At 50.4% G+C, this 14,679-nt stretch overlaps 1 protein-coding gene across 2 annotated transcripts in view; it reads left to right on the top strand.

Moving 5' to 3' along the window:
• The window catches only part of COL6A2 (collagen type VI alpha 2 chain), a 31,855-nt gene that overhangs the window by 15,575 nt on the left and 1,601 nt on the right, over positions 1–14,679 (top strand). The window contains exons 15-28 of one of the 2 annotated variants that reach the window (XM_075027775.1): positions 834–896; positions 1,303–1,365; positions 1,509–1,571; positions 2,117–2,179; positions 2,597–2,647; positions 3,044–3,079; positions 3,463–3,525; positions 3,757–3,819; positions 4,106–4,141; positions 4,400–4,445; positions 5,035–5,187; positions 5,446–5,898; positions 6,230–6,268; positions 9,256–14,679. In XM_075027775.1, the coding sequence (XP_074883876.1) occupies positions 834–896; positions 1,303–1,365; positions 1,509–1,571; positions 2,117–2,179; positions 2,597–2,647; positions 3,044–3,079; positions 3,463–3,525; positions 3,757–3,819; positions 4,106–4,141; positions 4,400–4,445; positions 5,035–5,187; positions 5,446–5,898; positions 6,230–6,268; positions 9,256–9,551 (1,488 nt within the window). In that variant the 3' untranslated portion in view covers positions 9,552–14,679. The remainder of the gene's footprint in view (positions 1–833; positions 897–1,302; positions 1,366–1,508; positions 1,572–2,116; positions 2,180–2,596; positions 2,648–3,043; positions 3,080–3,462; positions 3,526–3,756; positions 3,820–4,105; positions 4,142–4,399; positions 4,446–5,034; positions 5,188–5,445; positions 5,899–6,229; positions 6,269–9,255) is intronic. The other variant, XM_075027774.1, reaches the window with a different exon arrangement.

The raw sequence follows: 14,679 nt of genomic DNA, 5'->3' as shown, positions 1-14,679 counted from the left end.
GAGCCTGATGCAGTTTCATGGATGAGCTCTGAGAAACTGTCCCATTTAGCCTGCCTGCCCTGTCTTCTGCACCCCAAAAGATGTGCAGATGCTGATCTCCTTGCCTCCTCCATCTTTACAGAGCAGTACTTCCATAATCCTAAGCCTGATGTTAACCATTTCACCTTAGAGAAGCATCCTGTATTCCCACATAATCACAAATGCCTCTACAGATGCCCAGGGACCCTTTGGCTGTACTCTAGCAAGTTCCCCAAAACTCCAGCTTCTCAGAGGAGCTCACAGAGTCAAGATCTGCTGGCTGTTACAGTAGAGCTCTCTGAAAAGGGCAGCGTCAAACCGCAGCTGTGTCACAACATCAATGGTGCCACACAGACCCAAGCTAATGTGATGGGGCACTGCAAAATTTGGGGAGTGGGTTGGTGATGTCATTCCTTGGCAGAATACAGCAGCATGGCTCCACCAACACCAAGAGGCCAGAGCCCAGCCAGCTTGTGTCCTTGTGCGAGATCTGGTTGGGGAAGCAACACTGGATGAGCTTGGAAGTAAAGCAGAGTCTTTAACCCTGAGGAGTGAACCACAACTGTTTGTGGTCACTGCAATGACCACCCTCCTGAAAGAATAGTCTGACTATGGCTTCCCAAAAGCCAAAGGCAAGATCACCCAAGCAGTGCCAGCATGGGCATCCCTGCTCCCCTGCTGCCAGGCACATGGTCACTAAGGGGGCAAGGAGACGTCTCTTGGGCCAGGAGGGAGAAGGCAGGGCAGCCAGGCATCACTGTCCGGGTAGCATCCATCTTTGCATCCCATTTATGTGACTTTCTGTGTCTGTCAAGGGTCGACGTGGAGATCCAGGGACAAAAGGCAGCAAAGGCACTCCTGGGGCCAAAGGAGAAAGGGTGAGTAAAGCAACTACCCAGACTATTGCAAATGTGCCCAAGGTACACAAGACTGGGGTGTGTGATGCACTACCGCCCAGCTATGAAGCATCCAACACCAGAGCTGGGAATTGCAGATCCCACTGGGGTCTGCATGTGTGCTCTGCTCCAACTGTGCCTGCTGCCTGCCCTGGTGGCAGCAGGTACAGCCTCCTCTTCCAGGGCTTGATCCAGAGAGGGAATGAAGGGCAGCAAAGCTCAAGGCTGAGACAAGTTCAGAGGGCACACTGCCCTGACACTGTGTTTCAAGCCAAGAAACACCAGATTTGAGAACGGCATCATGCCTGCTCTCTCCAAGGAGCACTGCCATGCACACAAACAGCATTGGAGACATCCCTGACCAGGAATATCTTTTCCATTCTCACAGGGAGATCCTGGTCCAGAGGGTCCTCGTGGCCTGCCCGGTGAGGTTGGAAGCAAAGGAGCAAGGGTAAGCATGGAGCAGGGGTCAGTGACAGCCAGGAGGGAGGGAGAGTGCTGCTGCCATCCAGGACAGCTTACCCAGCTTTCCTCCTCATGCACATCTGCTTGTACCTGCCTCTGCACATTCTTGTGTCTTGCTTTGCTTTGCAGGGAGACCAAGGACTGCCAGGACCTCGAGGCCCGTCAGGTGCTGTGGGAGAGCCAGGCAAGATAGTAAGTCATCCTGGGGCATCTGTGTAACTATATCCTCCCTCTGTGGTGAGAGCTTGCCCTGCTGACATAAGCTGGCTGCACTGTACCTCCCAAGGGCAACCTGCCTGATCTTTTCTCAGGGATGCTCAAAAATTAGCCTAAAGACCCCTGGCTAGCCCTTCCTGGGGCAAGGAGAAATTGCAGGACCCAGGAGTCCCCGCTTCTCCATCACTCCCAGTCCCAGGTGTTCCCATGACAATGTGGAAGGGACCACGTCAGAGCAGGTCACGGGGCAAGGAAAGATGGGGCTCCCTGGGCGCCCATTTGTCCTGGGTCTGTGGTTAGTCCAGCACCCCACTGTGGCAGTAGTGCCGTGACATCTGTGTGGCTCCATGGGATGCAGGAACCCAAGTCAGTCACTGTCACAGTAACCTCATCAGAAGGGGAGATGGTCTCACAACATCATCTCAAGAGCTGGTTTCTCCAGCACGGTCCCCTGTGCAGCCGGGGAGCCGCAGGGAACATGCTCACCCAATCCCTCTGTTCTCCCCAACGCTGTCCTGCAGGGATCACGTGGGGACCCCGGTGACTTGGGCCCAAGAGGTGACGCCGGACCACCAGGACCAAAGGTAAAGTCCCTGAATGCAACTCTGCATTTGAAAGGGTATTTTTGTGTGCTTTTTTGTTGTTGTTTTTAAAAAATGCAGTTTCCACTGCAGAAACTTGTGTGCCTCAGAAACTGAATGGCTCAAACCTGAGCCTCCCTATGGGGCAGAGATGTAGTTCTTGCTCTGGCCAAGGCAGCTCCAATTATATCTTTCACCCTGCACAGATTCAAGGGTGTCCCTGGCATGTGACATCCCCAAGACCCTGCAAAGCCTTGCTCTGCACAGCCGTTCTCAGTGTTTCAAGGCCAGCTGCAGAAGTCATGGCTCCTGGTGGTGTCTCACCCCGAGAGCAGATGAAAACTGCTCTGACTGTCACTGGCATCGCCAGGTCAGAAAGGTTGGGTTTGGTTTCTGATGGGTCATTTTTTTCTACCAAAGGGTGACAGAGGCAGACCTGGCTTTAGCTACCCTGGGCCTAGAGGACCACAGGTATGTATGCCTTGTCCAGCACAGATGTGTGTGCCGTGAGGAATCCTGTTTTGATGGAGGTTGCTGTTGGAGCTGAGCAGCCTGGGAGAAGAGGGAAGGAGGAAGAAAAATGATCAGAGTCACAAAAAAATGTGGACCCCGAAAAGGGGGTGATGGGGACTGAAGACTGGGACTGAACCTGGCCGCAGCTCCATCAGCTTTGTGGCAGAGGTGCTAGGGACCCCAACCTCAATGGCAGTAATGGGGAGGTGGCTGTGCCCACCACCCCAACCATCACCCTGAAGCTACACCTGCTGTTCAGCTTTGTGGCCCTCACTGCAAACTTCAGATGCATGCATGCACGGTGCGGGGCCAGTACCGGTCGGGTGCTGACCTCTCCTTCCGCTCCCTTCGCAGGGTGACAAGGGTGAGAAGGGGCAGCCAGGACCCAAGGTGAGTGTGTTTGTCTCCATTGCCTGTTTTTTGTATTGACTGAAATGCTGACTAGTTGTCGCACGACCCTCCGGGTGCATGGCCAGGGAGCCTGTCCTGCTGGAAGCTGCCCTGGCTATTCCCTGCAGCTGCAGAGCCTGGGTATATCTCCCAAGCCCATCTCCTTTTGAAACCATCTGAAATATGCTTTGCAAAACTTCTTTATTCTTAGTTAATGCCTATGTAAACACCATTTATTTACTCTATGCTGAGCTGCTGGTTTAGAGGGTGCTCTCCCGGGCCAGGCAGGCATGTGGTTTTGATGGGCTCATAGCAGTAGTGCCTCCACCTGAGCACATCCAGATGTGCTCCATGCCGGATCTGTTTCTCCTTCCTTTGAGCAGGGAATAAGAGGTGAGCTTGGACCAAAAGGAGTGCAAGGGACCAAAGGAGCGAAGGGGGAACCGGTAAGCAGACTTCCCGTACTGCCTGCAGGGTCACCATCCCCCTCCCACACCTCTGGCAGGCGTGCTGGGCATGGCGCTGCCCACTCTCCTGCCTGCCCTGTGTCCCCAGGCTGGTGACCACACTTAGCAGGGCTGTGCCTGACAAGGAGGTCAGGAGGAGCCCCGAACACCAGAGGCTGCATTGCCAGCCTTGCTAAGGAAATATTTGACCCTTCCTTGTTTTTTCCCCAGGGTGACCCTGGCCCGGGAGGGGAGCCTGGACTCCGCGGTCCAACTGGGGAAGCAGGCCCTGAGGTACAGTACCATTCTGTTGTGTCTGAGCAGATGTTCCAGCCCCCTCCCCTCCTCCCCACTTCTTGATGCTCTAAAGCCCAGCAGACCCCAGCGGGTCTCCCCGCAGCAGGACTTGCTGGAGGGGACACCAGCTGCCAAATGTGTCTGCTGTCTCCCCATGAGGCTTTCCTACCCTTCCCATGGCAGAACTCTGCAAAAAGCCATGTTATGATGGCTCTGATGTCTAGTTCCCAAAAAAGAAACTCATGGGAAAACTGTGCCTGAAATCCCTCTGCTCTCCTTACAGGGGACCCCTGGCCCACCAGGAGATCCTGGCCTCACTGTAAGTAGCACTGCTCTGCAGCCCCCGGTGCTCTTCCTCCTGGGGCAACTGTGGCTTTGCCGTGCACAGCCTGAGAACAAAACAGGGTGTCAAGTCCTGCCACTGCCCGGCAGAGGTGGCCTGTGGCTTCCCACGGGAGCCAAGGAAAGAGTGGAGTGGGCTAGCTGGGTGGGAGGGTGACGGGGAGCCTTTCCCTTAGAGGGGACAGATGTTGCATGACGGGAGGGAGGCACTCACCCTGCACCCCTTTGCTGGCAGGACTGCGACGTGATGACCTACGTGCGAGAGACATGTGGATGCTGTGGTGAGTGGACCATCGCCTCTCCCCAGGGCAGGGGAGTGACCACTCGAGGGATGGAGAAAAGGGGTCACCAGAGGCTGCCTCCTACCTCAGGAGCTCCCTTGAGGGAGCTTTGCCCCGTGAGCTGCCCTTTGCACTGAACTGCCAGCACGGCAGGATCTTTGCTGCTCTGCACAGCACTGCACCCTGCAGAGGAGGCAGCGTGGGAAGTCCTTCCCTGCTCACCCCGGTCCCAGCCCACCACTGAGTGCAGTGGCACTGCAGAGGTAGCCTGGCTTACCTCCCAAAATTTAGCTCTGCCATCACCATCACAGCAGCAGTGAGCTGTAATATAGAGTTGCATGGTCCACATAATAGGATAGAGTATATTACACAGCAAGATTTAAAAGGTTTCTTTTGATATACGTCAACAGAAAGATGCATGTGAAATCCTCCCTAGGCTGCCAGCTGCGGGCAGCACCACAAACCCTGTGGGTGCTTGGTGTGATGCTAACTGTCTCCATCTTTCCATAGATGGTCTCTTCTGCCCTGGTGGCTCTTGTTCCCACCATCATTGACCTTTGTGTTTTCCTCCTTCTGTCCCTCTCCCCAGACTGTGAGAAGCGCTGCGGTGCCCTGGACATCATGTTCGTCATAGACAGCTCAGAGAGTATTGGCTACACCAACTTCACCCTGGAGAAAAATTTTGTTGTCAACGTGGTCAGCCGGCTGGGGTCTATTGCCAAGGACCCCAAGTCGCAGACAGGTCTGGACTGTGTGGGGACAGAGTGGGGCATGGGGAAAAGAAAAGGGTCTTGGATCCCTCCAGCTTACATGTTTGTCTGTAGCTGCCCTGGGTTGCAATCCGTCTGTCCATCATTTTCACAGCAGTTTCTGCTCTTCTCTCTTCCCTTCCCAGCTTTGTAGGCCAATCGGGCAGCTCTTTGCTGATATGAAAGTTTGCTGACTTTCTCCATTTTTCACTGAGGATGCAAAGCCAAATAACGTGATGCTTCATTGGCAGGTGCCCGTGTTGGGGTGGTGCAGTACAGTCACGAGGGGACCTTCGAAGCCATCAAGCTTGATGATGAGCGCATTGATTCACTGTCAAGCTTCAAGGAAGCAGTGAAGCGCCTGGAGTGGATCGCTGGAGGCACCTGGACACCATCTGCCCTTCAGTTTGCCTACAACAAGCTCATCAAGGAAAGCAGGCGAGAGAAAGCCCAGGTGTTTGCTGTGGTGATCACAGATGGGCGCTACGACCCCCGGGATGATGACAAGAACCTAGGGGCTCTTTGCGGTAGAGATGTGGTCGTCAACACCATTGGCATTGGAGACATGTTTGATCAGCCAGAACAGAGCGAGACCCTGGTCTCCATTGCCTGCAATGAGCCCCAGCGAGTCCAGAAGATGAGGCTCTTCTCAGACCTAGTGGCGGAGGAATTCATTGACAAGATGGAAGACGTGCTCTGCCCAGGTCTGTACCTGTCCTTACACAATTCTTACTGGAACTGGAGTTTTGACTCAGAGGGTTTGGGGTGAGGGACGTGGTGCATTGCAACGATTGCAGAGACAGTGTGTCCCAGCAGGTTGGCCAATAGCTCATAAGCTGGGTCATTCATGGTAGGGGCTGACCTTTATGTAGCCCTGGATGAACAGTCCTTCCTCAGATACGGGCCAGCCTTTTGGGGCAGTCCGTTGGAGTCCTTTCCCCTTGTAAGAGACCTTGCCCTGCCACCCTAACTGTGCAAGCTGTGAAGGGGGATGGCAGCACATCACTCAGTTTTCCTTGTTTCTTTTCCTTCCAGATCCACAGATCGTCTGCCCTGAGCTGCCCTGTCAGACAGGTAAACATTACAAGTAGCTTTGTGCCATCTGCACAAAGTGGTAGGTCCGGGGGAGAGTGCACAAGGCTCAGGAGTGGGAGGGGGGTGTGCAACCCTGTTCATTCCCTTTGGATGGCAGGAGTTCAGGAAATAGTGTTACTTTACGTGAGGAGAGGCTCCAGGGTTTCATCTCCTGCTCTTTTCCTGTCTCTCTGAGTTCTGTGCACAGGTAGGTACAAGTGTACCCTGTTAGTGCACCAGCGTGGCTCAGCCCTGGTATTTCTTCCTGTCCCAGTTTCTGGGAGCCACCAGGTTTTGACCTCCAAACTCAGCAATTAATTTTTCACTTGTTCCATGTCTGTATTATACATCAAGTCAAAACCCCCTTGCTAAACTCTCCCGCCCATGTGACCTTTGAAATGCAGAGCCCAACCTGCAGCACTGGGCAGGATGCTCCGTGGGAGTGACAAGGGCAGAGCAGGGGGTAGGGACCATTTGGAAAATGACACTACAGTGGACCCAAAGCTTTGGCTTCTCTAACGCTGGCTGTATTTAATTAACAATTAACTCAGGGTGTTGGATTAAAGGAAAAAGGCTGTAAGGATCCTCTGGTATAAAGGAGACAGCTGCTGCTCGCTGCAGGTAGCTTTACTTGATCACGTTTTGCTTGTTAAGAGGTAGATCTGCAACCTGAATTCCTAGAGATCCTGTCTGAGTCTCTGTGCCTGTTTAAATACAATAGATGCACTATTTGCTGATACATACAAAGCTTATAAGGGACAAAGTTTTGCCTGTTCTTCCAATTTTTATCTCTACTCTTGCCGTGAATGTTTTTGTGAAAGTCCCCAGCTTCAACTCAGTCTTCTACAGAATCTCAAATTTCATTTTCAAAGTAGTCCCTTTGTTTCCATACAAAGCAAAGGAAAACTGGTCCCAGGATGCTCAGAAATCTGAAGACAGAAAAGCTATAATTATTCCAATCTAAAATCTCTCACTAGTTTATTTGCACCTGGCCATGCAGAGAGCACAGTGTCCAGCCGTGATGCTGAGCTATCCACACAGGCTCCTCTGCAGTGTCCTCTAAGGAGCTTTGTCCTGTGGATCCGTGCACAAGGAGGTGACTTCCCCATGCCACACTGGTGACTGCTCAGGTGTCTTCAAAGGTTTTGGTCTTTGCAGCCTCTCTGTTTCTGAGGAACACTGCAGGAGAGAGACTGATCCAAACAGTGCCGCACTCATGTTCTCCTAGACTTGGGCCATCAAAGCCTTCCAAAGCAAGGTGAAGTTGGCAATCCTTTCCCTGTAGTGCACTTGGGTGTTTCTGTTCCTGATGCAAGGTGAGAACAGTTCACTGGTACCTGACAGTCCTGGGGACCAGAGCAGAAATGGCTTGAGGAGGCATCTGAGGAGGTTCCCTCTTGGGTGAATCTCTCAATCCGTGCTGTAGGCAGGCCAGGTCAAGTGCAGGCCCTACATCTGCACCCCAGAGGACATGGGAGGTGGAGTGACATGGCTGGGTAGGTGTGGGCTTCCTGTGAAAGTGCCAGTACACCCATCTCAGCATGGGCAAAAGTTGTCCTGGTGTACAAGGATCTGTGCTAGGCCTGGTAGACCAAGTTTTAAATGATACCCAGAGATTCAGTGGCCTTTGGGCAAAGCGACTTCCACGTGCCACACTGGGTGGTGCGTGATGCTTTGCCGTCATCATCTAGAAGGATTTGCAATGAACACATTTGTGTAGTGGCAAGGGAATGTGTTGGATGGGATATGACATAAGGCATGTGACAGAGCCTGGGGCTTCTCTGTTCAGTGCTCAGCTTCCTCCACTTCTCTGAGAACATCTCAAGAGTTGGTGCCAATTCACCTGCAAACCCTTTGGATGGAGATGATGCCCTTCGCAGGGTATGTGAGTGAGCTTCGTGCACATCCAGTGTGCATGTCCAGTCATAGATAGGCTAGACAGGTTCAGGTCAAGGAGGCAGCTACACCGAGCCCTGTTCTTGGCCCCACGGCTGTCGGAGTTGCAGTCCTGGCATTTTAAGGAGCAAATCAATTGCGCATGCCAGGTATCCTGGCTCCAGCCTGGGTATTGTCAGCAAAGCACAGAGAGGGACAGGTATTACATACACCCCGGCTTCCTCCCTGCTGCCTTGCGGAGCCAGGCACGTTGCCATTTCAGGTTCACATCTGCAGATGAAGGCATGCTGCCTCAGTGCTTTGCCTAAGGAAATGCAGGTTTTCCTGTTTTCAGGGCAGACCCTTGTCTCCCTTTTACCACCCATCAGTTACTGTGGTGCTAACAGGATGCTGGAGTGTTAAATGGGTTAAATGCTGAGCAAATCTGAACTGACCACTTGCTTCATAGAAAACGCATGATGCTCTGCGAAGCTCTTTCTAACCGACGCAAAAGGCTTGGCTTTGAGCTTTGGGATTTTATTTGAATTTAATTCAGCATAGTCAGGTGGAGATGGAGGCTCTTGGAGTCCTGACTAGCCCGGACACTGCACAGGAGCATTGCACACTGCAGGGCAGTAATTCTAGCCAAAGCACAGTAGGCTGAGTGCCAGGCAAGGAGTTCACACAATGCTGTCCCTTAGATGCCTTTCTGGCTGTACAGCATCATGTGTACAGTTTGTACCTTAGCAGAGTTCAGAGCTATCTGATGGCTGAATCCCATAGGCAGAAAGAAGTTGGACCCTGTGGCCCTCTTCCTGAGCACTGCTCTTTCTCCATCATGCCTATGCTGAAGGAAGGAACTGGGCAGTTAAGGTTTCATGTAATTTTCTGAGGTCTCTCGGTTGATGTGTGAGTGATTTCAGTACAAATCCCACAGTTCCCCAGACATAAATGTGGCAGAAAGATTTAAAATCTGGCTTTGGTCTTTGCTTCTCTGTCCTCGTTAGCTCTGTTCTTCTCTGGTGCAGCGCACGTAGGAAAGCCAGGTAGCTTTCAGAGACACAGCCATTGCTAGCAAGCCCTGAAAATATTCTTTTGACGCTCACTTGCAGATGACAGGAACCCTGGGAACATAAACCCACTTATTTTCCGCCCCATGGAAGAGGGAGTCAACATAGATTTCCCCAGCACCATACATTCGATCGCCCAGTTCCTAAACTCCACGCGGGAAACCCAGGACCCCAGCATGTACACCCAGCTGGTGGCCACTTTGGCCTTTACCGCCGAAAAAGCCAAGTTTGCCACTGGAAATGAGCGGCAAGAGTGGATGGACTTGTTCATTGACACCTTCAAAATGGTGCACAGCGAGATTGTGGGGGACCCAGAAACTGTGCTAGGGCTTTGCTGACATCTCTGTTAGAGATCACGTGAAGCGGTTGGAGAAAGAGATTGAGTGGAGGTGGTAATCATCTTTCCTTGAGTGCCTGTTTGGCAGAGGGGACAGGCACATTGGTAGATGCTTTTAGTTTAGGAGAAACACAGGCAGTGAAATGGCTTGGTTGCGCTCAGCTAGGGATATGACATGAGGGGCAGTCCTCTCCGGCTTGGCTGGCTGATGAGCATGGCGGCTTTCTCCAGTGATGTCAAGAGATGCTCTTGCTTTGCCCACTACTTTTCTGCAGAGGACCTGCACTGCCTCAGTCTCTGAGCCAGCCACACTGCTCCCTTCCAGCCCTCCCATGCTTCCACCCTGCTCCAGCAGGCTAGCGTGTCCCAGCCCTCAGCTGCGTGTGAGCACCAGCCTTCACCAAGGAGGCTGCCGGCACATGCGTGTCTGAGGGCCAGACCGAACCCCTCAATGCGCTTTTCCCATGCCTTCCTATGTATGTATTTGCTGACTGCTTCTGAAGCATCTTCTGCATCCTCTCGCTGGGTTACTGTGAGGGCTGTCTTCAGGTCCTGCAAACCATTTGTGTGGCAAGACTGACAAAGCAAGGTGTATCTCCTCTTGCCACAGCGAGTGTCTCCGAACAACCATTCAGTGGGCAGTTGGGGATATAGAAGGGAAGGAGCAAGCAATACGGGAGAGGAGGCATCCCTGGCTTTCCATCGAGCACCAAAACCTGGGGAGTGCTTCTCTCAGAAGCTGTATGAGCTCCCTCTGCCTTTTTCTCTGCTTCTACATTTGTGTTTCTTCTGTCTGAATTAGCAACATGTACCTGTTCGTATCCAAGAGATAGAGGTTATGTAGGGCCAGGCGGTCCAAAGCAAAAATCCGGAACTGTGCAAACCTCTGTGACGCGTTACGTGAGCTATTTAAAAGCAAATATTTAAACATGGTATAGTATAGCCCATTCAATCCATTCCCAGTGCTAGTTTGGTTCAGAGAGACTACAGACCCACCCCTTGTGCTGCAGGTTCGTGCACTTAGACAAGGAGCAATAAGTCCATGAGCTCAGCTGCCCCTAGTTTTCACAAAAAGTCAGGCAGGTGACTGCCATTCCTGCCTCCAGAATAACTACTGCCCTCCCAAGCCCTAAGAAGAGAAAAGAGCATTTCATGTGCAGACATAAGAGGAAGTGTTTACTGCCAGCAAGTGAATTCTGCAGCCTCTCTAACTGACATGGTATTATTGCAATAAAGTATACTGAGCAAATGTCATATTTAATGGGCAGAAGGGAGATGTATGGTCTTCAAAAATGTGGTTGGGCTGTAATGTTTCAAGGTGTGCAAAGCGGAGCCAGTTTCCAAGCTCAGGCATGGGAATTGGAATGAGGAACTTACCCTCTTGGAACTTCTTACAGTCTTTTCAACACCTGGGGTTTGCCAGTCTAGGCTAGAAGCCATCCAGCAACAGGCACGCAGGGGAGATGTTTATGTCAATCAGCACATGAGCAGATCATACACACTGCACAAAAATTATCTTTCTCCCAAGGTTTTAGCACTTTTTGCTCCCAGTCTATAGGGACAGGGAGCTCAGAACTGCTGTTGGCATATAATAGAGGGAAAAGAGTTCAGATAGCTTTATGTGGTGTTTTCTGTATTTTAGGTGAAGGCAAAAGGATCAGCCTGTGTCTGAGTCTGTATGCTAGCATCTGATCATAATCCACATGTTCTGGATAGTCTGTGCAAAGGCAAGCTCCCTACTCTGTTTTGATTTTTACCCCAAAATTAGCGTGTGACTTAGCCGGCTGGGATGCAAGTAAGAGGACTGAACTCAGAATAGTTAAGCTGCTCCAGCCATGGTGCTAGAGGAGAAGCTCCCAAAACCCACTGATTTGAAGAGAACATCTCAGGGCTGGGACGTTTTGCTGAACAACATGAGGATTCAGCAAGACTTCAGCAAAGGGGGTGTTTATTTCATTTCATCACACAGTGGCTGTTTATTTCATTTCCTTTGGAAATATTTCCTAGCAAAGCAGTACAACATTGGAAACAAAGGTGTTTTGCTAACATAATCCTGGCTAATCCCTTTGATAGAATCAGATTTCATCACAGCAGTGGTTCCTTCAGTGAAGCTCTTGGGCAAAGGAAGGACACAGATAAGGGGTTGGGCAAAGGACAGTCCACACTTCCCCAAAGCCATGGGAGGGGTTGTGAAAGGGAGAAGCCCCAGAAAGGGCTGGGAGGTCAGTCCCCATCTCACTGTCACTTTCATCTCCACTGTCAACACTGTGAAACAATAGAGGGAATACAAGTTATGCAGGTTTTTGAAGAAGCAGGAACGTGATGTGAATGGGTAGAGTTACTCTGCACATGCATGTAACTAGACAGGTTGCTAATGCAGGAAAATCAATGGTATTTCTGCTTTTTGTTCATCTCTGTTAGATGTCCTCAGCTATGTCCTAGCATACAGTACGCAATAGAGTGAGCTGCAGGCATTTGTGCCTTGCTGTAAGCTGCATGAGAAGGACTGGTGCTCCAATTAAAAGCATGATGTGAAGATTTTAGTTGGCCTAATTCACGGTGGTGCCCCTGAGAGCTTATCTCCCAGTTAAGGATGAGAAACTTGTTTCTCACTGCGGGAAAGGGCACTTGGGTCCTCAGCCTCTCAGAAATGGGAACAAACTGCAACCGAAGTGTGACACTGAACAGGACAAACCCAAGGTTTTGCTGCACTGCTTGCACCTATGTAACATTCTCATGAGATAACTCATGTGTAAAGGCATCTTACCACACAGCTCAAAGGCAGCCCTCTCCAGTGGTGAGGGCTGAGCAGCAAGAGGAGTCCTGGGGGAGTGCTTCTGCGGGAGAGGCTGCCTAGAGAGCCAGCCATGTGTTATGCTCTTGCTGAAGACCTGCAGAGTGATGCTGCTCTCAGTTGCTGTCTGCTTAATTAGGAGCTCTCAGGGCTTACTTTGGGTCATGTGGGAGGGGCGTGGATCTTGCTTTTTATCAAAAGAACCATGACTATATGTAGACAAGCAAAAAGAAAGACAGCCTGGTAAGACTTGTCCAACACAATATGCAGCCCTTACTCCCACCCACCCGCTTCCTCCTGCTTTTGCAGACCCCTGTGTAGATTTTGGACTGTGTGGTTGCAAGGGGCATGCCTTCCAGCCTTTCCCCCTTTACAACTGCACAGAGCAGGTGAGGCCCAGGAGTGCAGGCACTGCCAAGGCAAAGTACCCTTGTGGCAGCAGCGCCTGTGTACTGGGAACTGCGGCATCAATGTACCTTTAGACAACATTTCTGAAGGAAGGTTGGGCAGAGGTGAGTACATACCTTTATTGCTTTAAAGGAGTGGAGTATTGCAGTTGAATTTGGAAATACAAGATTCAAAAAGCTCATGGGGGAAAAACATCACTTGGAGATTGGTTTCTACTGCAGTCAGAACTGGCATTGCAAAAGCCTGTCATTCATAGTAAGGCAATGTACAGTAAGCACCATTCAAGGCATGCCATCATTGTAGATACGTTTTACAGTGTGGGCTAAGGAGAAATGCAAGCCTACAAGGTCAGGGAACATGATACAGAAACAACCATGGATTTTTGCTGTGTCCAGTGAGTTAGGTCAAACCACAAGTACCAGCAGAAGTTCCTGCATCAGGTTTGACTGTTTCATCATGGATGGAAGTGGTGCCAAATAGTCTGTGAACTCAATGATACGCACCATCAGAGCTTCTGCTACACTATCTTGTGCTGCCAGATTTGTGTTGGACACTGTCTCTGTAGTCTCAAGAATGCATGTATCTACTTTGCTTAAAATCCAACTTCACTATTTGCCAAATATTGACTACACACATAGTACTCATATACTAAACAGTGATCCATTTGTTGCTCAACTCACACAAGGAATTACACCAGTTCAGCACCCTACCATGCTGAATCCAGGTGTAGCAGCATTCAGCACTGAGGAAGCACTTTGTCAAGTTGGATTTGATCATAGTACAGAAATTCAACCTAATGTCATACTCCTATCCCAAAAGTTATCCCTCGTTGCCAGAAAGGGAAGCTCAAGCTGGGGCTGCTCCAGAATCTCCTATTCCTTGCCAGTCATGCAACACAACATAACATGGACTCCAGGACTTCACTGTTTCAAGATTCAGTCTTAGAGCCACAGAATTGCTTGATAGTAATATGGCCATTACCCTGCTGCCAACACAGGGGGTGGCCAGCCACAGCAGGTACATCACAAATCAATACTGCTTTTGCAATTGTATTCCTGACCAGTGCTTTCAGCAGAGAAGGAAACTCAAGAAGAAAATTCAACAATGCAGAAATGGAAGTGTTTCTCAGAGAAGCAGTGCATGCAGAGAAATACCAAATACGCATAACTACTGCAAAGGGATGAAATAATAGTCCCTAACTAACAGCTGACTCCAAAGATAGCTATTTTCTTCTCCTTTTATTTCTGAGTTCATTCATTGTGTATATTGATATGTCCACGTACCCACTTTGTAGACAGGTGCTGTTCTGAGTGCCTGAAGAACAATGTCCCACTGTGTTTCACTCAAACATTGCTCAGTTATATATTACAAAAGCTTCTTTACTATTGAACAGGTGCACCGACAAGGATAGTCTTGTTTTCCAACCATATGACCCAACCTTTATAAGTTCTTCAGGAATTAGTGATTGCTGATTAAACTAATCTGGGTGAAAGGTATGAAAATAGCTTTCGTCCTACAAATCTGTGTGTGAAGAGTAGCTCTGAAAGTAAACCACTCTCTAGAAGTAACCAAGAGGTTTGCAGACACTGCCTGCCATTAATCACTGGATATTCCTCTTACAGATAAGAGCTGGAAACTGCTGTAAGAAGGTAGATGTAATTCTGGGACTGAAGTGCACAGACCTGTCTAATATTGTGGAGGTCTGTCATAGGCCCCAGAATTAACATTCATAAAGACCTAGTGCCCAGGACCTGAGGGCATCAAAAGCAAAGCTCCTACATTACCAGTTGCAAAGACAAGCTTTGGCAGCAGAGTGGGACTGGTCCTTCTTTGGACAAAGATGCACGGAAGTGACTCCAGCCCAAACTGCCCAAGGCAAGCCCCAACCTTATCGTGTAGGCTTTCTTACACTCCCAACTCTTGTCTT

Source organism: Buteo buteo, chromosome 5 (assembly GCF_964188355.1).
Source record: "Buteo buteo chromosome 5, bButBut1.hap1.1, whole genome shotgun sequence".
Classification (NCBI taxonomy): Eukaryota; Metazoa; Chordata; class Aves; order Accipitriformes; family Accipitridae; genus Buteo; species Buteo buteo.
Note: the sequence above shows the minus strand (reverse complement) of the source record. Positions and strands in the feature narration are given on the sequence as shown.